The 24,119-nt window shown below is 59.8% G+C and overlaps 1 protein-coding gene across 1 annotated transcript in view; it reads left to right on the forward strand.

Moving 5' to 3' along the window:
* Positions 1 to 365: 365 nt before the first annotated feature.
* FAM20C (FAM20C, golgi associated secretory pathway kinase) overlaps positions 366 to 24,119 on the forward strand; it is a gene marked incomplete at its 5' end in the record, with an annotated part of 48,033 nt that continues 24,279 nt past the window's right edge. Inside the window, 2 exons of the mRNA XM_021710088.1 lie at positions 366 to 544; positions 7,379 to 7,457. Of these exons, the coding sequence (XP_021565763.1) occupies positions 366 to 544; positions 7,379 to 7,457 (258 nt within the window). The remainder of the gene's footprint in view (positions 545 to 7,378; positions 7,458 to 24,119) is intronic.

Raw genomic sequence — 24,119 nt, forward strand, 5'->3', positions numbered from 1 at the left:
GACAGCCCAGCACCCCCGCTGACATCATACTTGCCGGGCCAGTTTTGGTGACCCCGGGACAGACATGGCGGGGATGGTGGGCTGATGCCGGCATCCTGGGATTAGTCTTGCCGTAGTTATAGCTGTCTGTGGTGTCTCCCGCGGGTAAGAATTACAGGCCTTTGGATGTGTTATTAGTCGGTGGAGTGGCGGCACGGAAGAAGTGCAGACACTGCGGAGGCCTCCTGGGGCACAGGCGCCTTCAGTCCCTCTCGCTCACGCGAAGCCAGAGCTGGACACCTGGGTGCTGGGGACCAGCTGCCTGCTCCTCTGGGTCCTGTGACCGACTGCTTCTCGCTTGACTCTGCCCTCTCTGTTTCCCACAGGCCGCAGGAAGGGCCTGCAGGGGAGGAGCTCCTCCCCACGGGGGAGGCGGCGGCAGACTCCTACCCCAACTGGCTCAAGTTCCACCTTGGCATCAACCGCTATGAGCTGTACTCCAGACACAATCCCGCCATCGATGCCCTGTTGCACGACCTGGGCTCTCAGAGGATCACCAGTGTGGGTAGGTGACGGGGCGCTCGCGGCGGTCGTGTGTGTGCCGCTCGCCACGGCATCGGGGGTGCTTGGCCGGCCTCTCTTCATAGACATCTGAGCGCCGCGGTCACACCCGGAGCCTGGAGTGCTAGCTCCCGGGACACTGCGGTGGCGGAGGCTGCGGGGGTGCAGGACCTCCAGGAGGGCTGACGCCTCGCTGCTCTCTCAGTGGCCGTGCGGCACAATGAGCGGTGAGACCCACGGGGCCCTTTCGTGGGCTCGGCCTCCTCGCCTGCGTAGGCTCGGCCTTCTCGCCTGCGGGGGGCGCCAAGTGGGCCGTGAGGCCACCTTCCGGGGCAGGGGAATGGAGGGTCTTTCTGGCGGCAGCAGCCCTGGGGGCGCCAACTTGGCACGAGTCACCCCTCCAGGGATCCCTGGCAGTGGTGGTGTCGGGGTCGCTGCCTGGTCCACAAGCCCTTCCGCCGGGGGTGGAGGAATAGAGGCCCTCCCTGGCGGCCGTGGCTGTCTGCTTTTCTGCTCAGTGGGCGGCCGCCGAGACCGAGGGGCTGCTGCTGTGGTTTTGAACCGGTTCTCCGTCGGAGAACCCCGAGGGGCCTGTGCAGTTCCACGCTGTGGGCGAGGCAGGGCCGGGCTGCCCGGGACGGCCCGTGTGTCCAGGGTGGAGCAGTGGCAGGCAGCGTCTCCAGGTACTCGGTAACCTGCAGAATCCAGGACAGAAAGTGCCTCCAGCCGCTGGCTTCGGGAAAGTGTGTCCCAGGGGTTTTTGAGCTTGGAGGGTTGGTACGTTGTTCTTGGGCTTGTGGGTGCCTGCGAAGGTCTCCGTTGGTCACCAGTGGCTTGGAAGGCAGTGGGGGCAGGGCTGAGGCCCTTCAGCGGAAAGAACGCTCCGGGGCCGTGGGGAGCGGCCTGGCAACCGGAGGGGTGCACATCCCGGGGCAGGCTTCAGATCATGATGGGCCCAAGTCGCAGGCACTGTCTTCACCAATGTCTCAAAAGCAGTTACAAGTCTTTCTGACGCCAGTAACTCAGAGTTCTGTCCAGTTGCTGATCTGCTGGGAGTTTGGTGTGACCCATCAGGCCCCAGGGGTCCTGTGCCCATCTGTCCACCGAGGGGCTGGCCGAGCTGACCCTTAACCGTGCTGGCCATGTTGCTTTAGTCCAGCCTTCTCAGGCGAGGCTACCTCTGAGAACAGCCAGTGTCCACAGTCGCTCTGCAGGTGTCCAGCAAGGAAGGGAAGGTGGAGGATGGGCAGAGCCCCAGTGCCAGGCAGGACACAGGGTCTGGCCCAGGAGATCTCCGTGTGAATCCCGGCTCTGCCAGTCACGGAGTAGCTCCTCAAGTCCCCTGGCTTCTGGCCTGGAACACAGGGATGGTTACGGTCTAGACCCGGCAGCCTCCAACTTGCAAATCTGAAGTCCACATGAAACCCATTTGCTTGCAAAACCTGACTCAACCTGAACTTACCTGTGGCAAAACCTACATGGTCGAGGCTGGTTAAAAATCTATAATTTTCTCTCTGAGAGTGAATCTTCATGCTCCCTTGAGGACAAGGTTGTGTTTGATTATGGGATTCTGCCCCAGACGGGGCTTTACAGGATCTGCAGCATGTCCGACCATGTGGGTTTCTGATCATATGAAGTGTTTGCGGTCCCCAAGTACTTTTGCCCCCAAAGACTTTGAGGAAATGGCCCTGTGACCTCTGCGTCACAGGGTCGTTGCGGCTTAGGTGAGCAGACACGAGTGAAGAGGTGAGAGCAAGCCCCGTGGCGCCTTGCTCGGTGGGGTCTCCACAGGCAGCAGGGCTTCGAGGCTGGCCACACCTCCAGGGAGCCAGGGCTGAGTAGACACCTGAGCCTCGTTAGGGTCTCAGCCTGGACGCTGGGCCCTGCTCTCCCGTTGCCTGGGGCCTAGAGATTCTCGCAGGTGAGTTCCCGTTTGTGAAGAAGCCTGTTTTCCAGAGGAAGCAGGAAACCCTCACCTGTGAGCAGGCGAGTGGCTCCAGGCCTAGACCCGGGATTTCTGGTCTGTGGGAAGTGGCACAAGAGAGGCTTCCCGGGGCCAAGACTGCTGGATCCCGAGACCCACGGTTTCCTGGGGGGCTGCCCTGCTTTCCCTAGTCGACTTGACTCAGCCGTGGCTGCTCCAGAAGTCCTTCTGAGTAGAAACTTCCACCTGGAGGTTTTGGGTCCAGGCCCAGCTGCTTGAGACAGCAGCCCAGGGACGGGTCCCTCGCTGCACCGAGCCGCGCAGGCAGGTGCAAGCCCAGTGCCCCCGGACAGGTGCTGTCTGCCACCCAGACACCCTGGCACTGCTGCGACCCGGCACTGGCATGGGGACTTCGAAGACCAGCACTACCCTCTACCACAGGCCGCAGCCAGGGAAGACCCAGCACCAGGAGCTTGCCCACGGCTAACGCCCTGTGAGGCTCAGGGTTCTGTCTTGTCATCCGTCAGGGCTCCCGGCTGCTCACTTTAATCTCAAGTTGCTCGTCTCGCTATTACACATGAGCCCGGACGTACTGGTGCGGAGAATGGTGCCCGAGGTTCCCAAACCTTCTTCACAAGACGCCGTTCCGCCTCCCAGCCCTGAGCCACTCGACCTAATTCGCGGCACTCCGTGTGGCCCACAGGACAGCTGGTTATGGCCAGCAGAGGTTTATTTATAGCCAGCTCCTGGCTGCCTGGTCACCAGCCACCACCAAAAGAGGAGCAGGACATGATCCACCTCCGTCCAGCCCGACGTCAGGCAGGCAGCCGTCAGCCGGACTGGGATAATTAAATCACTGTCCTGCACGATTATGGATGCAAAGAACCAACGGCACAATGACCGACTCTGTGCTAAGACTCACTGAGCAGCAAAAGAGGAAGAAGGCACCCTGGCCTGTGGGCATTTGGGTGGCCTCGGGCCTGAAACCCAGACTTGGCGCTTCCTCCGTCAGGGTCGGGGCAGAGCCGGTGGGGGGGCCATGCCTGGACAAACGGAGGGACACAAGTCCTCGACACTAACTGACCTGCCAGGCAGGAAGAGTGGGTCTAGCCAGAGCCAGGCAAGTTGGCCACAAGCTTCGAGGAGCAAAGACCTTCCGCCACGGTGGCCCGCATGAGGCACTGTCCATCTGACTAACTGAATGCTGTGCCCCTCGCCAGGCAGTTCCAGTCTCAGGAAAACCACCTTCCCCTCCTGTTCACTCCCAGTGGCAACCGCCACCGCAGGTCACGGTCCCCGCACCTGGCGTGGCTGACCACGGGGAAGAAACTGAAGATGCTCGATGAGCTGCACAGCGACCGCCACAAAGGACAATTTCTGGCGGAGCCTGGAAGGTGGCCGGCAACCCAGTGCCCACTTCAAACCCTTTCCGGTGCCCAGTGGAAGGTCGGGAGGGAAAGCCCACAGCACACGGGCTGAGGTCACGAGCGCTTCCTCTGTGCTGAGCAGAAGCACAGCAGCCACTGCTGCCACGAGAGCAGCTGGAGACTGGAGGGTGTGCCCTGGTGCCCCACGTTCACGGCCCTTCTCACTGCAGGCGGCAGCTGGTCCCCACGAGGGCGATGCTGCCGTTTCCCTTTTACATGCAGATAGCTTGCAAAATAAAAGGTGGCCGACTTAAGGAAAAGCATAAAATAGACCATAGTCTGGGCTGGAGGCGGCTGTGGTGAAAGCATCTGTGGCTGCTGTGGGACAGGCACTGGACGGCATGGGTGTGGCCTCTCTTGTGGCCGAGGCCTCTGCCGCCTTCAGGGGAGCCCAGGCAGCCCGGGGCCCGTGTCAGCTCCCAGATCAGCTCTTTAGCCGCTCAAGCCTCTGTGTGTCCGTGTGTGTGTCTCTCCCTGATCGTCTGTCTGTGCATCAGCCCCCACCCTAGTGCAGCAGGACCCACAGTGCTCACCCCTGACCGGCGGGTGAGCACACCGGTGCCCTCTTATTGGGAACCAAGGGCCGTGGGCACCCGGGGCTCCGTGTGGCACAGAGTCTAGGACTCCCAGCCCAGGCACGTGGGGGACAAGGTGGGAGGACAGAGTGACCGGAGCCCTCTGGGTGTCACATTCTCCAGACCTAGGCCCTCCCCTGCGTCCATCCCCGTCCACTTCCGGAATGGCAGGGCTTCGCTCTGGGCCTCACGGTGAGCCAGGGGCCGTGACAGGGGCCATGACTGCCTGACCACAGCAGCTGTCGGTCCGCTCACAGATGAGATGACTGAGACCGAGGCTGGCGAGGCTGGAGGCACCCTGAGCGTGGGCAGTGTCACCTGGACATGTATGTGAGGCCCACAGGGCTTTAAACACAGAGTTGGTTAACCTAGAAGTCAGGAGACGGCCTGTTGAAATATGGGCTGGGGTTCTTGCTAGAAAGGGCGGCCTGTCAGTGCATGCTCGCTCCCACTGGGAGCCCAGGTTGCACGGCGGCTGTGCTCAGTGTCCCAGGACCCCAACCCCTGTCCTCCCTCCCCCATCCCCTCCTTCCCAGAAGCACCCTGCTGAGTGACCCCCGCCCCGGCCACAGGCCTTCCCCTTCAGGGCTGTCTCCTCCTCCAAGGGCCTCTCTCGGTCCTTCTGGGAATTCCTGGCAGCTCTGCCGGAGCTGTCTGGAGGTCAGGTGACTCGCCCAAGGTCACACAGACCAGGGCCCAGCCCTGGCGTCCATGCATATTGCTATAAAGCAGTTGTTCGTTTTTTTCCACATTGAAAGTTAATTTGTGTTTGTAAAATGCCAACGTTTCTTGGGGTTCTTCTGATGGGATGGCTGGGTGTTGAAATTTCTATGTTGTGTTCTGGGGGAGGACAGGGAGTGACACCCAGGCGTCTGGTGTCTGAGCGGCAAGGAGTCTGCCACGCTGATGAGGTTATGGAATAGGAGCACGGGGCCCTCTTGTCACGTGCGTCAGCAAGTGCAGCCCGCAGTGTGTTGTTGGTATTGACGGATCAGCCCTGGTCCATCACGTGCACTGACACACCTGGGGTGATTCGTCAGGGAGGTCAGGGAAGACTCGGAGCTATCGTCTTTGGCCTCAAGGTGCCGGGTTAGCAGGAGGGGGGTGTTTGGGGTGGGCTGGGAGGGGAGCGGAGTGTGTCTGAGGGGCGTCGGGCAGATGGGCTTCGTGAGGACGGTGGCCCTGGGGGGCTTGTGCTGGGAGCCGGCTGGAGGCCCGCTGGGGTCTGAGGTGCCGGCGGTTTGAGGATGGTGGCCTGGATCCAGCGGTGGCCTCTGAGGGATGAAGTGGGGGGTTGGAAGGAAGAGGGACCTGGTCCCTGAGATGAGTCCATGGAGCAGAGTGACTTGGGGTGCGTGCGAGGGCAGCTTCTCCTCCACCAGCCTCGTGGGCCTTGGTCGCGTCCGCACCCAGTGGCCCTGCCCAGGCTGGGGTCTGCCAGGCTCTGACTGCCCTCTGTCCACCGGGTGAGGCGTCTCCATCAGGCCTGGCCCCAGGGCCTGCATTCACATCCTGGGCTTCTCCCAGGAATGAAGTGAGATTTCCTAGAGTCACAGCCCTCAGTCGATCTTGAAGAAGAAAACCCCACATTGCACCTTCTTTCTCAAGGCCTAACCCGTGTCCCGGCCCTGCCACCTGCGGGCGCCTTACCCCGATCACTGCCCGGGTCCCTCCTCAGCGGCAGTGGGGACAGGCCACTCAGTGCACAGGCTGGTGGGTCTGCCTCTCCTGCCCACATAGGTGGACACTGCTGGCCTTTGTCGTGACTCGGGGCAGCTTGTGTCTTTGCCGGAAGATCACGTCCGAATTTAGAGCAGGGCTTCAATGCCTTACCGCATAGACAGTGTGGTGGACAGGTGGAAAGCATAGGCCCATCGGCAGGGAGCCTGGGGTCCTTGGTCACTGTGAGATTTTAATGCCCTTTCATTCCTAATGACTTACGTGTTCCCCAGACCCGGAGCCCAGCCACACACACGGGTCGGGGAAGCAGCTGTGCGGATGGGCCCTGCTTCTAGAGCAGAGCAATGAAACTGGCCAGATTTGCATAATATTTTGTGATTTAAAAAGCCAGGATTACAAGTCCCCAACTGGCCCAGAAAGTTGGGGCCCACAATTGAATCCGGTGACCCTCGTTATTAAGTGGAAATGGGAACACTGAATGAGCCTTAATCAGGCCACGCATTTTTTAATCGTTCTTTTCTTCGTCTGACTGAAAATGTAGTAAATATCTATTGTGGAAACTTAGAAAGCCCAGATAAGGAAGAGCAGATCATCAAGCTCACCCCCAGCTCTACTCTGAACGATAACCGCTGAGCACCAGTGCCTGCTTCTGCGTCCCAGTTTAAAAGCCAGGCACTTATGGTGGTGTTCTACAGAAGTACATGGTTCATGGGGTATGAATGTTTGATCAGCTGCCTTGCTTACTGGAAAAGTCCTAAGCAGGTTTCAGTCATGAAACATCCGTGGGACTGGGTTGGAAGGTGGGATGGGAATCTAGGGCAATACCCAGAAGCAAGCCCTCCTGCCGTGTGTCGGCGTGTGGGTGTGTGCGGGTAGGCAGGTGTTTGTGGGCCTCTGCAGGCATGTGGGTGTGGGGGTGTGAGAACCGGCCATCTGGCCTTAGGGCCGTGGCGGGGTCAGCCCCAGTTCCAGCACCCTCGTGTGAGGAGGGGTCTGTGGACGCTTCATTGCAGGACCCAGCCTTCCCAGGCACTGCACACCCTCGCCATGCCCCGGGGACCCCCGTGGCCTGCGCGTTAGGCCCGGAAGCTATTGGTTCCCGGGCGAGGAGGGGCCCAGGGCGGCGAGCGAGCCCGCTTCCCTCGCCCCGCCGCCATGAAGTGGGGCGCGTTCCTTGGGTGAGGAGGGCCGAGGGCAGCGAGTGACCCTGTTTCTCTCCCCCCACCCCGCAGCCATGAAGTCAGGGGGCACGCAGCTGAAGCTCATCATGACCTTCCAGAATTACGGGCAGGCGCTGTTCAAACCCATGAAGTAAGTGCCCCGGCTCGCAGGGTTGGGCTTGGGGTGGGAGCGGCTGGGCTGGGGCCGGAGCGAGAAGGCACTGAGGCCCTGGAGCGAGGCGGTGTCTCTCCCCAGAAGGGCTCGGGCGAAGGGTGGTGGCTGCTCCCGGCTCATCCAGGGTGGCCGGACAGACCTCGGGGTGGCCGCACCCTTGCTGCCATCCTCTCCCACGGCCTCGTTCCCTGAAACGGGACGGAAAGCCTGTGGGTAGATCATCTAATCCTGGGGAGGGCGAGTGTTTGGATTTGAAACGAGAACCCTGGGTTGTGGACACCAAAGGATGCCTCTCAAGAGGTGGCTTGGGCACCCGTCCGGCCTCAGGAGCTCACACACCTCCTCAGCAGGGCCAGACGATGGCTAGTCCGGGCTCCACAGGTCACGTGGTCTCTCTCACCTGTCCCACGAGCAGCCCCAGCCCCAGGGCAGCCAGGCACAGCACATGGTGACAGGAGGCCGCACTCCAATAAAACTTTATTTAGGAAGTGAGATGACTGACTGGTTTTGGCCCCTGGGCCCCTGGGCCTGTTCTAGGTAGAATAGAAACTGTGTCACCAAGGTTCACGGGAAGCTCTCTATGGCACGGGACAATTTGTGGGCGTGGCGGAAAGGAGCCTTTGAAAACCAGGTGTCCCAGAAGATTCAGGACGTGTGTCTGTGGTGTGTGATGTCCACTCTGATGGATAAGAGCTTGGGGAGCTTTGGTACCCGAAGTGGGCCGAGATGGTTCTGTCATCTTTGATGAGTTCCAAGCGAGGCCATTTTTGTAATGGCAAGAAATATTTTGCTGTGTTTAAAGCCTGGGTTGCAAACGCAAATGCCCACGGGGACACACAGGTCGTGCATGTGCGGCCACCAGGCGGGGGGAGCCCGTGGAAAGCTGCAGAGTGCACCCTATGGGAAAGGCCGACTGTCCCGCAGATCATCAGATCTTGGCCGCCTGGCCTGCTTTCTCGTTTTCAAGACAAACTAGGAATTCAGATTTTTCTCCTGTGTAATCTTCAGATTTCAGAAATGATAGTAACTAATTCAGAAGCCTGTGAGATACTTTGCAAGTCAAATAAAATCTAGCTGCTCGTTTGCAAGTTGTGGCTAAAGGTGTACTTTTGCCACCTCCCCCGTCTCCGCATGGATGTTCTAGACGGACTCAGCAGAGGGTACGGTGGCCCTGCCTGGGCTCCCTGGAGGACACACTTGCTCTGCCTCAGACCGGGGGCCACCTGTAGCAGGTGGGAGAGTCACAGCCAAGTGCCGGGGCGGAGAGCGTCACCCCCCCACAGGGCTGGGAGAGTCTGCCCACAGAAGCCCGCAGAAGAGTGTAGGGTCGGGAGCTGTTTGCTGTTGGTGTGGGGGAGACAAGAAATGCCAGAGCTTTTTGCTCACTCCATGCGCAGGCCAGCCTTTCTGTGCAGGGTGAGACTGTACCCTCCTTTCCCGTTTCTGTGCGTGCATATGAAATTTATTCCCTCCTTTCGGGCATCTTTCCTGAGAGGGAGTGGATGGCTAGACGCCTCCCTGTAGCTGTGGGGAGTGTGGCAGCCAGCCCAGCCCACTCGGCCTCCTTGGTGTCTTCCGCCCCTGGTGGAGAAGGATCAGCTGGAGAGACAGCACCTCTCAGAGACCCTCAGAGACTCTTGGGCTTGTGTAAAGCAGCTCATGTAAGACCCCCTCATTATCCACTATAGCCCGGAGCTGGAGGGCAGGTGACCAGTGGGCCCAGGCAGGCCGCTGCTGGCTGCACCCCTCCACGGGCAGCAGCGGGGACCCAGGGAGAGACGAGGGCTGAAATGGCAATCTTGACGGCCCCTTGGCCCACTTCAAGGGCGCCAGCACCGGCATCCAGAGGCAGGGCTGCCCCTCGCCGGGTGAACGTGCCTTCCAGCCTCCAGCGGAGGTTCCAGGTGTGTTCAGAGCTGCTTGGAGGCCCCAGGATGGCTGGAGGGCGGGCCTGTCGTGGAGTGATGGGCATCCCTTCCTGCGTTTGGTCCGGGAGAGGGTGGCGTGGCCCCGGCCCCCACGCTCGTCCTGCCCCTCGGATGGCCTTTGGTCCCCGAGGCACCGTCTCTCCTTTCGAGGAGCCAGAGTGTCTAGTGTCACTTGTCAGAACAAGGACAGCTGTGACGTTTGATGTGCCACCCCTCTGCACCGGGCCTTCAGCCCCCAGGGCCATGTGGTGCCGGGGGGGCCAGGCTTTGTGCCGGGGTCTGTGTGCGGCGGTGCCGGGGGGGCCAGGCTTTGTGCCGGGGTCTGTGTGCGGCAGCCCGTGTGCTACGCTTCGTCCTCACGTGGCTCCACGCGTCACAGGGCTATTTGCTTCTGCGTGAGGACGTGGGAGCTGAGCCTGGCGGGAGGAGGAGGTCCGGTGGCGGACCCAAACTCCAGAGCCCACCGGAGCCCGTAGTGTCCAGCCCCACCCGACATCCCCCACCTCACGGCCTCCACGGACTCCCCAGCCTCCCCCCACCTCCTTCCTGATCCCCCTCCCCCACCATGTCCCCAACATGATCCCATGAGGGGCTGCGTTCAGAGGTCAGGGGACCTGCCCGTGGTCCTGCCGCTGGCCGTAGTGGACCCAGCCTCCAGAGCCCCTCGAACCCCACAGCTCCCGTGTGTCCCTTGCCCCCAGGACTCTCAGCATCTGCCAGGGTGCCAGGGTCCTCCTCAGCTTGCCTGAGGGCCGGGGCCACAGACAGACAGCCTGGGCGGGCTTGAGCCAGCACCCAAGGAGGCCAGTGGAAAGCGTGGACTGAAGTGGGGAGGGGGAGCTGGCACGAAGGCCCAGTTGGAGCGTAGCCGTGGGAACAAGCTGTTTGGAGAGGCTGGTCACAGTTGGGGAAACTGAGGCCTGAAAAGGGAAGGGATGTGCTCAAGGCTGGCCAGAGCCGGAGCAGGGCTATCCATAGGCCACCTGAGGCTCCTTCTTTCTGCAGAGTACATGACGGGGAGGGAGGCGAGGGGGACCCCACACTGATGGGCAGACGTGGACATTGCATAACCCATGATGTCACTCCTTCTGGCCGGGTCCTCTTGTGGCCCCTCCCTGGGTTAAGTCCAGGCATTGCTTGGCCCCCAGGACCTTCCCTCACTGACCAGGGCCCGGCCTGTCATCAATCACGGTCTCCTTGCCAGCAGCCAATCATGCCCCAACGACCTGCGGGGCCGGGCCTGGAACTGGGGTGTGCGTTTCTTGTTCCCCAAAGGCTGTGGGTTTGAGTACGGAAACAGCCATGGCTCATGACCATAGCATTGAGAAATTAAAATCCATGATGAATGGGTCTCTTTAAAAAAGACCTTCTCCTACGAGAGCTTAATAGCTTTGTTCTTAATTCTTGGTACATGATTGTGAATTAATTAGGTAGGCACCATATTTTTCCTTTGAGATCGTAATGAATGCAAGTTGAGAGCGTCTAGAAGAGAGGCTGACCTAGGGTGGGGCCAGGTCTGGACGTCCCTCAAGGTGTCACGTACGTGGTACGTGGTGACCGTGGAAGGTTTTAGCAGTTGTGCATGTTTAAAAGACTCTGGAAAGCACAACAGCTGGTTCGTGAGCCCAGGAGCTCCTGGGTATTCTTGCTGTAGGGTTAGAGTAAAGTATTTAAGTTTTTTTAAAAAACAGTTTTATTGAGACATAATCCACATGCCATGCAGTTCACCCACTTAAAGCCCGCGCTCAGTAACTATTAGTGTCTTCCCAGGGCTGTGTGTGCATCCCCACAGTCAGCTTCAGTCAACGTTTTGGGACTCCTCAAAGAAACCCTTGACGGTGTGGCCATCACTCCTCATCTCCCCTCATCCGCCCTTCAGCCCCTGACAGCCGCCAGCCTGCTTCCTGTCTCTCGATGGCGTCTGTGTGCTTGTGGCTGCCCGCAGGGAGTGGAAGCGTGCAGTGTGCAGTCCTCTGTGATTGGCCTCCTTCACTTAGCGCGGCGTCCAAGGTGCGTCCGGGCTGCCGCGCGTTCAGTGCCTCCTTCCTTTCGACTTTCGTGAAAATGTTGCTGCGAACTTTCCTGTGCAGGTGTTGTGTGGACATGTGTTTTTCGCGACTCGGTTCCATTCCTAGCAGCAACACACAGCAACCATGTTTAACAGTCTGGGGAGCTAATAGTCTGTTTTCCACAGAGGCTGCTTCACGGCATAATCCTACTAGCAGTATTCGAGGTCTCCACATCCTCATCAGCACATGCTGTTACCCTTTTTTTTTTTTTTTTGAGTTAGAGTCTCGCTCTGTCACCCAGGCTGGAGGGCAGTGGCACGCTCACGGTCATGGCAGCCTCAACCTGCTGGGCTCAGGCGATCCTTCCACCTCAGCCTTCCAAGTAGCTGGAACTACGGGCACACACTACTGTGCCTGGATAATTTTTTATTTATTATAGAGATGATATCTTGCCAAGTTGTCCAGGTGGGTCTTGAACCCGTGGGCTCAGATATTCCACTTTCCTTGGCCTCCCAAAGTGCTGGCATGGCAGGTTGAGCCCCTGAACCTCGCCTACCTGTCTTTGACCACAGCCATCCTAGTGGATGTGAGGTGGCATCTCATGATGGTTTTGACTTCCAGCTGCCCAATGACAAAAGGTCCAGAATGTCTCCATATGCTTGTTGGACATTTAGATGTCTTCTTTAAGCAAATGTCCGTTCAGAGCTTTTGCCATTTTTTTTTTTTTACTTTATTTTATTATAAAGATGTGGAGTACAGTCAGGATTAGGTACAGAAGTCATCTATGTGCAGGGGCAGTTGTCTTTTAGTTACTGAGTTGAAAGAGTTCTCTATATATTCTGAATACAAGGCCTTACCAATAGGTGGTGGGTCCTTTGAAATACAAGCTTTTGATTTTAGGGTGCCCAATTTATTTACTTGTTGTCGCTTGTGCTTTTAGTGTAATATTTAAGTTTTAATGTTAAAAAAATTTGTTAGGTAGATAGTGGTGCAGGTGACACCAGACTTGGCAAAGGCAGAACAGCCCGGCTCTTGGAATCATTGGTGTCTCCACAGGGTGCAGGCCTGATGTAGCCGTTCTTGCTGTTTGACCTCCAGGAAATGTCTTCCCCTCCTGGGCCTCAGCCTCCCCATCTGTCAGCAAGGGTGCTGTGAAAAGGGGTCTCGAGGTCCATGCCAGGGCCTGACTCTCTTGATCTGTGTAGGAGACAGAGCCCCGACTCTCCAGTTGCCAGGAGCTGGGGGTGGAGCCCGGTGGACACGCCAAGCAGTGCGGGCTCTTGGCTACAAATTCCAGCATGCTTCCTGGAAGAAACTTTCAGAGGAAGCCGGAGGCTGGTGGCGCTGGCTGTGACCGCCTCCAGGCAGAAGTATTTATTTAGCCATTTCACTAACACTGACCCAGCCCCTGGCCGGGCCCCGAGCCAAGCTCGAGAATCAGACCCAGAGCCTTTGGGGCTCTGGCCTTTGGACTTGGGGAGGCCTCCCTCGGGGCACTCACCAAGCCTGGCTCATGTCTCTCTCCTGCTGCTCAGCAGGGAGAGACAGCGAAGTGTGCCCATCTTCCAAGGCAGCCCCAGGCACGTTGGGCCGGGTCATCGTGGGAGCTACAGATGTGTAAGAGTGAGTGAGAGAGGAGCAGGTGGGGTGGTAGCGTGGAAGCAGGCACTGAGACGGCTGAGAGGGTCTGGGCTGGCTAGAAGGAGCCGCTGGGAGATGGAAGGCTGTTGGGGGCCTGAGTTGTTGGGGGTTGTCAGCTGGGTGGTTGTGGGTTATTTGGTGTCTGTGGCTAGTTGAGTGACTGTGGGTCTTCGGGCGACTGGGTCGTTGGGTGACTGTGGGTGGTGGGTGATTGCATTTGGGTGACGGTGGGCAGGCAGGTGACCGTGGTCGCTGGCGACTCTGGTCGCTGGTGACTCTGGGTCGTTGAGTGACTGTGAGTGTTTGGGTGACTGTGGGTATTTGCAGGTGGTCGGGTAACTGTGGGTGCTGGGCGCTGAGTGGCTGGTGAGTGTGGCCATTGGTGACTGGGTAGTTGACCGAGCTCTTCAACACACCTCACATCCTTGACCTTCACAGCCGCCCAAGTGTAGGTATTGTTTTTATTGTCAACGCTCCTTCGCAGAGGAGGAAATTGAGGCTTAGAAAGTTTAAACGTAAGCAGCGAGCCAGCAGCAGGCCAAGGCATGGGTCCAGCAGGTGACATCTGGCTGTGGAAGGCCAGCCTGGGAGCTCTGCTGCTTGATGTTGGGCCAGAGTCTCTTCGGAGGAGGCTCTTGCCGCCTGCTCCTTCCAGGCTGGGGGTCTGGAGGTCCCACCGCCTGCTGGCCTTGCGTTCCTGGATTAATTTAAGTTTGCTGTGCTGGGTAATGGGGCCCGGGGCAGGAGCCGCACTCCTGCGTCCCGTCTTCCTGGAGTTGCCCTGTCCCAGCGGGTCCTGGCCTGGCCCAGCATCGGGACCGCTGTCAGTGGAGGTCCCAGGGACTGCAGGGCTTCTCTGCTGCCATCTCCTTTTCTGTCTTTTGCAAAGAATAGAAATGTGTGAGTGTGTGTGTGTGTCTGTGTCTCTCAGGGAAACTGTCTGTGAACAGCTGTTCTGAGGCCCAGGAATTCCTCGCAGCCAAGATATATAAACAGAGGCAGCTGCAGAAGAAATGTGCGGGCCGAGGCAGCGTTTCTAAATGCAGAGGCCGAGCCCTCCTCCTGGACTCTGACAAGGCGCCCTCTGGGGCCTGTGTCTGGGCAGCAAAGCACGAGCGTCAAGAGGAACTAAAGACAGGACTGCGGGCCACGATGAGCAACCTCATCCCAGCTTGGAGAGGTGCCTTGTCCCGTCTGACCCATGTTCCCGCACAGCTCTGGGCTGCGACCAGTCGCCCCTGCCCCGAGCCACGGGTCCGAAGGGAGCGTAGTGGCTGTTGCCCCCAGGGGAGAGCAGGTGCAGCCCAGAGACTCCTCGAGAGCCTGGGGGTGGCCTTCCCATGTGCCCTCGGGCCGTGCGGGGACCACCCTCTGGGGCGGCTCCCCCAGGCCCTGCAAGGCCCGTGCGTGAGGCGGACAGCCCGCAACCTCAGCCTGGCACCTATGTGGGCATGCTGCAGGACTGCTGTCCGGGGGGGGCATCATATGGTCCGACTTGTGTCAGCCCCCTCCCCGGGGTCCCGTCCCTGGCTCCTGCCACTTCGTTTGCAATGGTGTCGCAGTGGTCCACAGATTGGCTCTGAGTACCCTTGAGACCCTCCCTGGCGCCCCCTTCCGGTGTCGGGCTTGTCTGGCCGTGTGAGTGGTGGGGGGTGGCATGCACCCGCGCCTTGGGTGCCCCTGTACCAACACAGGTCCCACCCTGGGGGTTCCTGCCCATCCCCCGCTCGTGGACCAACCCATGCTATGTTGCGATCTCTGATAACCCTTCCTGACATGTGCGCCGTGTGCACTCTGGGGCCATGGTGTTGGGGCAGGTGTGCCCAAAATAATGGGCCTAGGCTCAGTGAAAGATCAAGCTTGTCCCTGGAGGGACATCGGACGGCAGGCAGTTGCCCAGTGCAGGGGTCCAGGAGGTGTGGGCTTTCCCCAAAGCTGCCTCTTGGTCCCTCTGGCAGAGCATCTGGGTGGGCAACGGAGCCGTCAGGGTTCATCGTGGTCCTTCATGACCGCACAGGCATCGGGTGAAGGTACAATGCGTGAAATATTAATAAGAGAGAGGGTGTAACCGTGACCTGGGCCCAAGCCTTTTTGCAAAACGTGTACCATCGCAGACTGTTTCCACGTATCGTCTTTGTAAAGGAGGCTTAGGGGGGTTTGGAGCGAGCGCCAGGTGGGGCTGCCCGATGGCCAGTGGCAGCCACCCTCCGAGGAGGGCCCGCCTCCGTGGTGCATGGTGCTGGGAGAGGGAGATGCGGCCCCGCTTTTTAGCTGGCATTCTGTCCATGATCCCGTGAGATGACCCACGGGGGACGCTTTGCAATAGGGCCTGGGGCTGCCCGTTTCTGTTGGGCTCCATATTCTGTGGGGTGGACGTGGGAGGCCAGGAGTGGGCACAGGGGCTGGAAGCTTGGTGCTTCGCGTCCTTCTCTGCAAAATGGGCTTGCCCAAGCTGCCAAGCAGGATGTGCAGGGACACGTCCACTGGGCACCAGCTCTCTCCTCCCCGAGCCCACGTAGTATGTAGGCGTCAGCCCCAGGGCTGGGGTCACTCTGGCCGCTGCTTAGCCGCGGACCTGACCCGTCACTTCCCAGCTGCTGGCGCCCCTCCCTGGTGCCCACGCCCTGGGGTTTCTGCCCATCCCCTGCTCGTGAACTGTCCTGTGCTGTGCTGTGATCTCTGGAAACCCTCCCTGAACCCTTGACAGAATTCCACGAACATCTCAGGAAGCACACAGCCCAGCAGGAGAGAGGAGCCTTGGGCTCCAAACTCTATCCTCACTCCATCCAAACTCCACTCACTGGGGAGTGGGGGTCTGGGCAGATGCGTGCGTGTATGTTGTGTGGCTTCCCAGCCACTCTGACCCTTCCCAGCATGGCCCGTGTCTACCTCAGGCTCAGCCCAGCACAGGGCTGGTCACTCCTCCCTCCTAGGGCTCACTGAGGGACATAGATGGGGAACCGGTGGGAGAGGTGACGGGAGTGGACAAGGGCCGCGGGACCTCAGATCATCCTGTTCCGGCCCAAACCCAGGAGGCACAGATGTGATTTGCTTGGAACCTTTCGACAGTCAGTGGCTCGGCCAGGACATGAAAGGAAGGCTTGCCAGTGTTCCCCACCCCAGAGAAGCTGGAGAGGACATGGTGCTCTCTGCCCTAGAAGCTGGAGGGGGCATAGTACTCCCCGCTCTAGAGCGGCTGGAATGAGCATGGTGGACTTCACCCCACAGTGACAGAGGAGTGGTGCTCCCTACCCCATAGCGGCTGGAGGGAGAGTGGTGCTCCTCACCCAGAGCGGCTGGGGGGTGTCGTGCTTCTGACCACCGCCCCACCTGGAGCAGAAGGGAGCCCCAAGGCCCAAGATACTTCCATCCAGCCTCAGACCTTCATCTTCCAGGGCTGGGGCATGGCTGTGGGGTGGAGGGCTGAGGCCATGGGTGTGTGTGGCAGCCTTGGGAGCCCTCCCTGCTCAGCCCTCGATGACTGGGGGGTCCCTACCACTCACAGGGCTGTCTGGGAGTAGGGCATGGAGCTTGAGGTGTTCACAGCGGGGCCCACCTCCCTCAGAAGGACCCGATTGGACATGCACAGGTCAGAGGTCAGAGCCTGTGCAAGCCCCACCTGGTGTGTCCAGCTCCCGAGTGTCCATCGCTTCTGACTGAGATACCGGTGGCTCCTGGGAGTAGCCAAAGACCAGCTGGGAGGCCGCTTGGTGCCGTGCCTGCCCTCCCAGGTGCTCCAGCTGGGGTCCGGAGTGTTTGGGGGAGACTGAGGGGTGGCAAAGGGGCACTTCCCAAGGCCTCCTGCTCTGAGTGCGTCCAGGCAGCCCCCTCTGAGGAGGGCCCATCCTCCATGGTGCAGAGGCATCCCTGAGACTCCGCCTGGCCACGGATGAGCTTTCTGCAGACCCTCTGTGGACCTCGCTGTCCTGGTCCCCGGTGAAAACCCGGGAGTGCAGGTGGGCACCGGCAGCCAGCCGAGGCCTGCTGGCAGGGAGCCTGTGGGCAACACATGAGGGCCGGCCAGGAGCAGCCCCGACCCTGAGGGTGGCACCGGTGGTGGGGACCAGCCTTCCAGCGGGGCGAGTCCTTGGAGGCGGCCACTGCAGAGGGTGGCCCTGACCGTCAGCAGAGCCTGCCCGCGCTCAGCCCTGGGGAGACACAGCCCAGGGAGCGGGGGCTCAGGCTGTGGGCAGCACAGCCCTGTGGACCTCACAGGACCCCATGGTGAGGGCTGTGCGGGCCGGGAGGAGAGAGGGGAGGGAGGAGCTCTGAGTGGGTCCTGGGGTGAGCAGGAGGCCTCCTCTGGGTGGCGTCTGGGTGAGCCGGAGATCCCCTCTGCATGCTGTTGGGGCACGAGCGGGGACCTCTTCCACGCAGGGTCCTGTGAGCTGGAGGCCTCCTCCGGGGGGTGTCGGGGCCAATGGGAGCGCTCCAGGGGCAGCAGTGGTGAGCCTTCTAGACCCACACCCGCAGACCGAGGCTGTGAGGACCTACAAGTGAGGGGGCTGAAACTTCCAAGGACCGGCTGTTCTGATAGAAACCCGAGTCTCTCTCTCTCCTGTGCCATCCTAGGCCCCAGAGGCAAAGAGACTGCCCAACTGGCAGTTATGGGTGTGGAGCCACAGGTCTGAGCCTGACCCGCGGTGGACAAGGATGCTTTTGTGTCCACGCTCGCTGTGGGCCAGCCTCCCAGCCTGCTCCTGTGTCCACTCTCAAAGTGGGCACGGCCACCTGGCTTGTGTGGGCTTCTGCGCCTTCCCTAGGGCGGCCAGGCGAGGATCCTCCAGGAGACCGGGGTCCCCTCCCTCAGAAGCTGCCCGAGCCCCTGTGCCCCTCCCGCTGTGGCAAAGTCCCTTTCCAGAGCTGCTGGCCTCCAGCCCACGTGGGCCTGCCTTAGTCACGTCTGAAAAACTGTCCCTGACAACTCTTGGGTGGTGAGATCCCCGAGGGGAGGCCAGGCCCCTGCTCTTCTCACTCCCCAGGGCCTGCTGGGCATGGTGGCACTCAGGATTCTACAGGCACCGGAACTCATAGGGTCCCCCTCGCGTGGAGCTCAGGTTCTAGTGGGGACAGTCAGTAGACACGCGGGCAGACAAACAGGAGCACGTCGGTGAGGCACAATCCCAGGAAGGAACTGGCACCCAGGACTGGGCAGCGAGGGGATTGGTGGCAGGCGTGGTCACTCCCCTGCCCGCCATGGGCCCTCCCACAAATGTGAGTGAAGCCCTTCCTCTGTGGGCGCTGCCCCGCCAAGTCCTAGAAGGCAGCATTTGGGCTGAAGACGGCCCAGCCGTATGGATGTCTGGAGCAGGCATTCCGCAAGGGGACTGCAGTGCCCGCATCCGAGCCGGCACCTGCACGTGGACAGAGGGCCAGAGAGGGCAGGAGGGGCCGCTGGGGAGGCATGCACACGGCCAGAATTGCATACTGGGCCTGTGGGCTGAGCCAGGAGGTCGTGCAGAGCCTCGGAGCCACGGCGGACATCAGGGAGCCCGCGGGAGCTGTGCTGTGATCTTTTGTGCTTCTCAGAAAGCTCCTCGGGTGGGTAGAAGTGACATATCTGTGGGGAATGAGGGCAGCCCTGGGGGAGTCAGGACAGGCCTGGTCCAGGCACCAGGCAGGAGGATGGAGGAACTCAGGTGTCCAGAGTGGCCAGTACCCCTGGTCTTTCAAGCAGCCTATTAGGGCCGAATCCTACTGGCCTTCGAGAAAAAGCGGTTGCCCTGGTGCTGGAGCAGGGAACTGGTGGCCTGTGGAAACAGACCCCGGCACTGCAGGCTTCTTCTTGGTGTCCATCCACCGGGGTCACAGTTGCTTCTCTGCCTCTCAGCCAGGGGAGCTCCCTGAGTCCGTGGAAAAGGCTAACCGGGAGCTGCCCAGCTCAGGCGATCCTGTGCCGTCTCAGGTAGGGGACGGGAGTCTTGGAAACAGCAACAGTGACCACGTCTCTCCCATGCAGTGCTGACTCTGAACCACCCCCACGAGAGCCCCGTCATTGCTGGTCACAGATGGACCCAGAGGCATGGGAAGGGATTGTTGCCCCATGGCCCAAGGGCTGCAGGGCAGGGTTTCTCACGTGGCCCTGACCCCACTTGTTGAGAGGTGACACCGTCCTGCAGTTCTGTCGGGACAGGCCCAGGCGGTCACACTGCCTGCTGCCCATGACCGGTCTGAGTCTGCCAGGACCAGGTCGTCTAGCAGCTGAGGTCAGTCTGACTTGTCCAAACACCGTGCTGATCTACTGGTGGCCAAAAGTGCATGAACTCAGGCTGGCCACAAGTTAGCGGTCATCTTCTGACCTCATGTGGCAGCTGGACATTTCTTTACTTAATAAGATAAAGGGAAATTGTTAACAATTATGTAACAGTTACGGAGAACCTGGCAGGAAAACGAATATGTGTTGACAATGTCGTAGAACCTTCCAAGAGCGTGGTTCTGGCATGCACCTTGCCGTGCCCCGTTTTACAGGTGGGGAAGCTGAGGCCTGTGCCACGAGCTACCCAAGCCCGGCCCCTACAGCCTCTCCCGCCACTGCCCTGGTTGGCCGCCTGCCCTGGCTGACTGTGGGGGCTCTTGGAAACGATGATCCCCTTTGTTGAAAGTCAAAGCAAGCAAGGCATGTTTTCCAAAAGCCTCGCCTGCGCAGCAGTACTGAGAGTGTCTCTGTATCTCCTCTGGTGATTCCGGTCACCGGGTGCCTGGGGGTGTGTGGGCGTCACCCTGATCGTCATGGAGTCGGGGGTGAGAAGGGGGAGGGAAATGTGGTTTTCATTTTCCTTGGACTGGGGAAGAAATGGAAGTCAGGGGATTTCATTCAAAAGCAGTTGGGTAGGGTCTGGTGGTTTTGAATGCCCCCAAAAGGAAACTCCGCAGATTTAAGAGCTCCTTAAGCAAGCAGAGAACGAGCTCAAATGCAGGCCCCTTACTCTGGATTTAGATTATTTTTCTTAAGGCTATTTTTCAAACATCTAGGGCTCCTCGGAGGAAAAACAAGATTGTAGCAATAACCTCGGTGCTAAATATTTAATGCCTGGTTAGGAGTTAGTGGAAGCTCGTCTTTTTATTACCTTTAAACGAAATGATAAATCCCAGGGGCCAAGTGCAGACATGTGTGTGTACCTGTGCTTTAGGGCTACTGGGGGCACGCATCTTCTCTGCTTCTGCTGTGTCGGTCTCGGTCTCACCCGTGAACATGGATGAGCTGACAGACGGGTGTTTAAAATACGGGAGATCTTACACTTTCGAGCAAACCTCTCTCCCCCTTTGCTTTGGAAATCAAGTCTAAATCATCGCAGTTATTTTTTAGTAGAAATGACTCTGGACTTTCTTCATCATTACATGACTCTGGGCTTTCCATCGTTTTAAAATGGGTTGTCACTAAATTGACCACAGGGGTTGAGTTGATCATCTGCCCCGCCAAAGAAATGACCAATTTTCTCCTTCCTCTGCATCTCACTCGGGAGAGCTGTCTCTGTGGTTTCCTGCAGACCCGGGAAGGAAGAGTGAGCCAGTGTGAAGGGTCCTAGGTTCACCCGGGTGGTCCTGCCACCTTGCCACGGTTTGCTGACCCATCAGAGCTGGTGGGAAGGCCGGTTGCAGTCCCGTGTGCCCGCCGGGGCCTACGTCACAAAACTCCAAGAGGAACTTTGCATCCCTAGCATGACCACGAGGAGGCTGTGGCCAATCAGACATTTTGCCAAATAAGAAAGAGGCCAGTAGACAACGCCTGCCCTGGCATGACCTTGGCTTCACGTCTCCTGCCCTTCCCCCAGTTCTGGAGAAAGTGGGTTCACTGGAAAATCTCCGACGTTTCTGAGTCCTTATGGACTCAAGCCCCTCTGCAGGGCCCGGGAAGTCTCCAGAGACTGGCTGCCCAGGGCCCAGCATCACAGCTCGTTTGGGGGCCAGGCGAAGTCTGTACCTGTCCAACTCTTGCGAGATGCTGACACCGTTAAAGGGGCCATGGGAAGGAATGGGGAATAGCTGCTTCTCAGGGGTCTGAGGGCAGCCGTTTCCACAGAGCTGGAGAGAGCAGGGAAGAAGCCATCCCAAGGGGAGGTGGAACCCAGGTCTTCAGAGTCTCGGCAGAGCTTCTAGCTCCCGCGACACCCCCTGGACCCACCCTGCGTCCCCCAGTAAGAGTGGCTCGACCAAACAGCGACTGCAACTTGGGCGGCTCGTGCCGACGGCATGACTGGGGGTCCTGGCATCTTCTCGCCACATTGGTGGTCCTGATGTAGAGCGACTACGTGCCGCTCGAGGGTCCCACGATGAGACTCCTTCCCCAAAGCTTGGCCCTGAGAGCCACTCCAAGACTGCCTGCCAACCACCTCACTCTCACGTGGGCACCAAAGCTGGGATGGTCATGCCACACCCCCTCCTGGCACACCCACCATCCCCCACCACCAAGGCATCTCCGTCAGCCCCACAAAGACGCATCTGCTCGGATGGGCCGCAGGGAACTGTCTTTGCCCCAGAGAGGGGCCCTTTCATCTGGAGAGAAGATCTTGGCACACCCTTCAGAGCCTCCAGGTTCACGTGGACCAGGCTGCCCACGGACCAGGCTTGGTGTGGATCAGGCGTGCTTTGGGGGACCAGTGTGTGTCCAGTGTGTTCCTCCCAAGTGTGTGTGATGCCGCCTCCCTCTGCTGCCCAGAACATACTTTCTGGAACCGTGACTGCAGTGTGTTCTACGTGGTGTCTCCTGTCCACACCCCTCAGACTTGTGCACTCAGTGGCTGAAGGGCAGGGCAGCCTCAGCTGGAGCCCACCAGGCGGTGCCCGAGCCCCCGGGGGCCTCCTGTGTGCAGCCACACAGCTCAGAGGCTCACCGTTCTGGTTCTAGAAAATGGTCCCTGTCACAGGCATGGGCTGTTGTGAGGAAGGCTGAAGCCCGAGCATGGGGCCAGGGCTTTAAATAGGACAGTTTTCCAGACCGTTCCCCCACCATGAGGCTAGAGCGAGGGATGCCGACCAGGAGCACCCAATATGGACGGCCAGCTCCGGGACCGGAAGGTCACACTGAAGTCACAGATGCCGGGGGAGCCCCTCATCTCGACGTCTCCGGCTGAAAGGCTGGTATTAAACAGCTTAATATATCTCGCTAATGACACGGTGGCTGTTTCTGCTGGTGAGTGACAGGATGATGATCCAAGATGGAAAGCCTGATTGCTGCCTCCGCGCCTCGTTGGGTGAGTCAGGATTCTTGCGAGTTGGGGAAGGAGAGAGCGTCTGCCTTTCCTGGGCTTTTGCCTCCCTGAGACTGGCCCTGGAGAAGGAATCAAGGAGGAGCGGGAAGGGAGGGACAGGGCAACCCCTCCTGAGACAGTCAGGAAGGCACCCCTGTTCTCGAGACCCAGCCCTGGAACCTGCACGCGCCGCCTCCTTCAGAAGCGCGGTCTCGGGAGCTGTGGTTCAAGGACAGGCTTTGAGACGAGAGGGTCACCCTGGGCCACAGATGCGACCCTGCATGCTTTAAGAGGGAGGCTTGGCACCGAGGAGAAGGCCAAGTGGAGATGGCGGCAGGGACTAAGAGAGGCAGGAGAGGGCCTCCCCGGAGTCTCCAGAGGGAGCACAGCCCTGTCCGCACTTGAGGCTGGACTTCTAGTCCCAGGCTCGGGAGCGGATAGATCCTTGTTGTTTGAAGTTGCCGGGTCGTGCTTATCAGGGACAGCAGCGCCCAGAGACTTGCCAGTGGGACTCTGTGTCTGCGCTCAGAACAGGAGGAGCGGCCATTCACGAGGCGCCTGGGGGAGGAGCAGGTGGACAGACGGTGGCTGGCCGCCCAGTGGGCATGTCTCGCCCTCACTGTGACCTTGGGCAGGCCCTTGCCTTCCTCCAGCTCCGGTTTTCTCACCTGTAACATGAGTCTAGGAATACACAGGATGGCGATCGTTAGATGAGTCACTATGCACAAAGCACTGAGAGTCGTCTGGCCCGTAGAAAGTTCTGGGCAAGTTTTGCTGTCACATGTTGATACAAAAATAGAAAGGGGCCACGTAAGCCTGGCTGCAGTGTGGACCCACTGCCTGACCCAGGAGGGTCCAGGAGGGGTGTAGGGTGGTCCCAGGCCAGGTCCTCCTGCCCCCCCCAAGCCAGGCATCCCTGTGGTGATCAGCTCACCCCAGCCAGGCCTCAGAAGGGCCGTGGACACCCAGCCCCGTGCCCAGACCAGAGTTGCAACCAGGAGATGCAGCACAGCTTGCGTGATGCTCAGTGCTGGTTGCCGATTTTCACCCGTGCCCCTTACTGTGACTACCCTTGGGCAGGGCACTTCCTCAGTGTCCTTATCTGGAAAATGGGGAAAACTGTCCCCAAGTTGTTGTAAGTATTCAGGGAGAACAAGTCGATGCTCAGTCGACGGCACTGTTCCTGTAGCTCTTAATGTGACGTACGGCCTGTTGAAGCCCAAGATTATGAGCCCGTGGCCCCCGCAGGGGCACAGCGGGGCATGGTGTTCCCACACGGTGTCCACTCGGACGTGATGGGCTTCCCGCGGAGTTACCAGGCCCTGGTCTTAGCTGAGCACCGAGGAGGCAAGGGGCCCTGCAGGCCTTCACCCACCCTCTGACTGAGTCCCCGCGAGCCAGTGATGGAGCCACGGTCGCGCAACCGTGACCCCAGAGGGGTCAGCACCGGGGCCGGGGCGGGAGAGGTCAAGCCGGCGATGGCTTGGACCAGGCCGGCGGGCCTCCGGGGAGCATGACGTGAACGCCATCAGCCATGCAGGCCGCGGACTCTGCCGTAGCCTCACGCCGTCCTGTGGCGTGAACGCAGCCACAGACAGCCGCGAGGACCCGTGAGGCTGTGGCCTGACAGAGCCTCACTCGCAGCACCCAGCACTCGCCATCTTGGTCCCGTGGGCTCCTAGCCTGGGCCTGCGAGCGGGCCTGTCTCTCGACGAGAAGAGACGGTCAAGGGACGATGCTGGGAGACACGGCCCGAAGGCCGCAGGGTGGGGGTGGCGGCCGGCGGCCGGTGTGAAGGCCCTGAGGCGGCACAGGCAGGTCCCAGCAGGCTCCTCCCACTCACAGGCAGGACGGCGGGTGCCACAGGGGTGG

Source organism: Carlito syrichta, unplaced genomic scaffold (assembly GCF_000164805.1).
Source record: "Carlito syrichta isolate Samal-C Ts95f unplaced genomic scaffold, Tarsius_syrichta-2.0.1 Scaffold288049, whole genome shotgun sequence".
NCBI classification, from domain to species: Eukaryota; Metazoa; Chordata; class Mammalia; order Primates; family Tarsiidae; genus Carlito; species Carlito syrichta.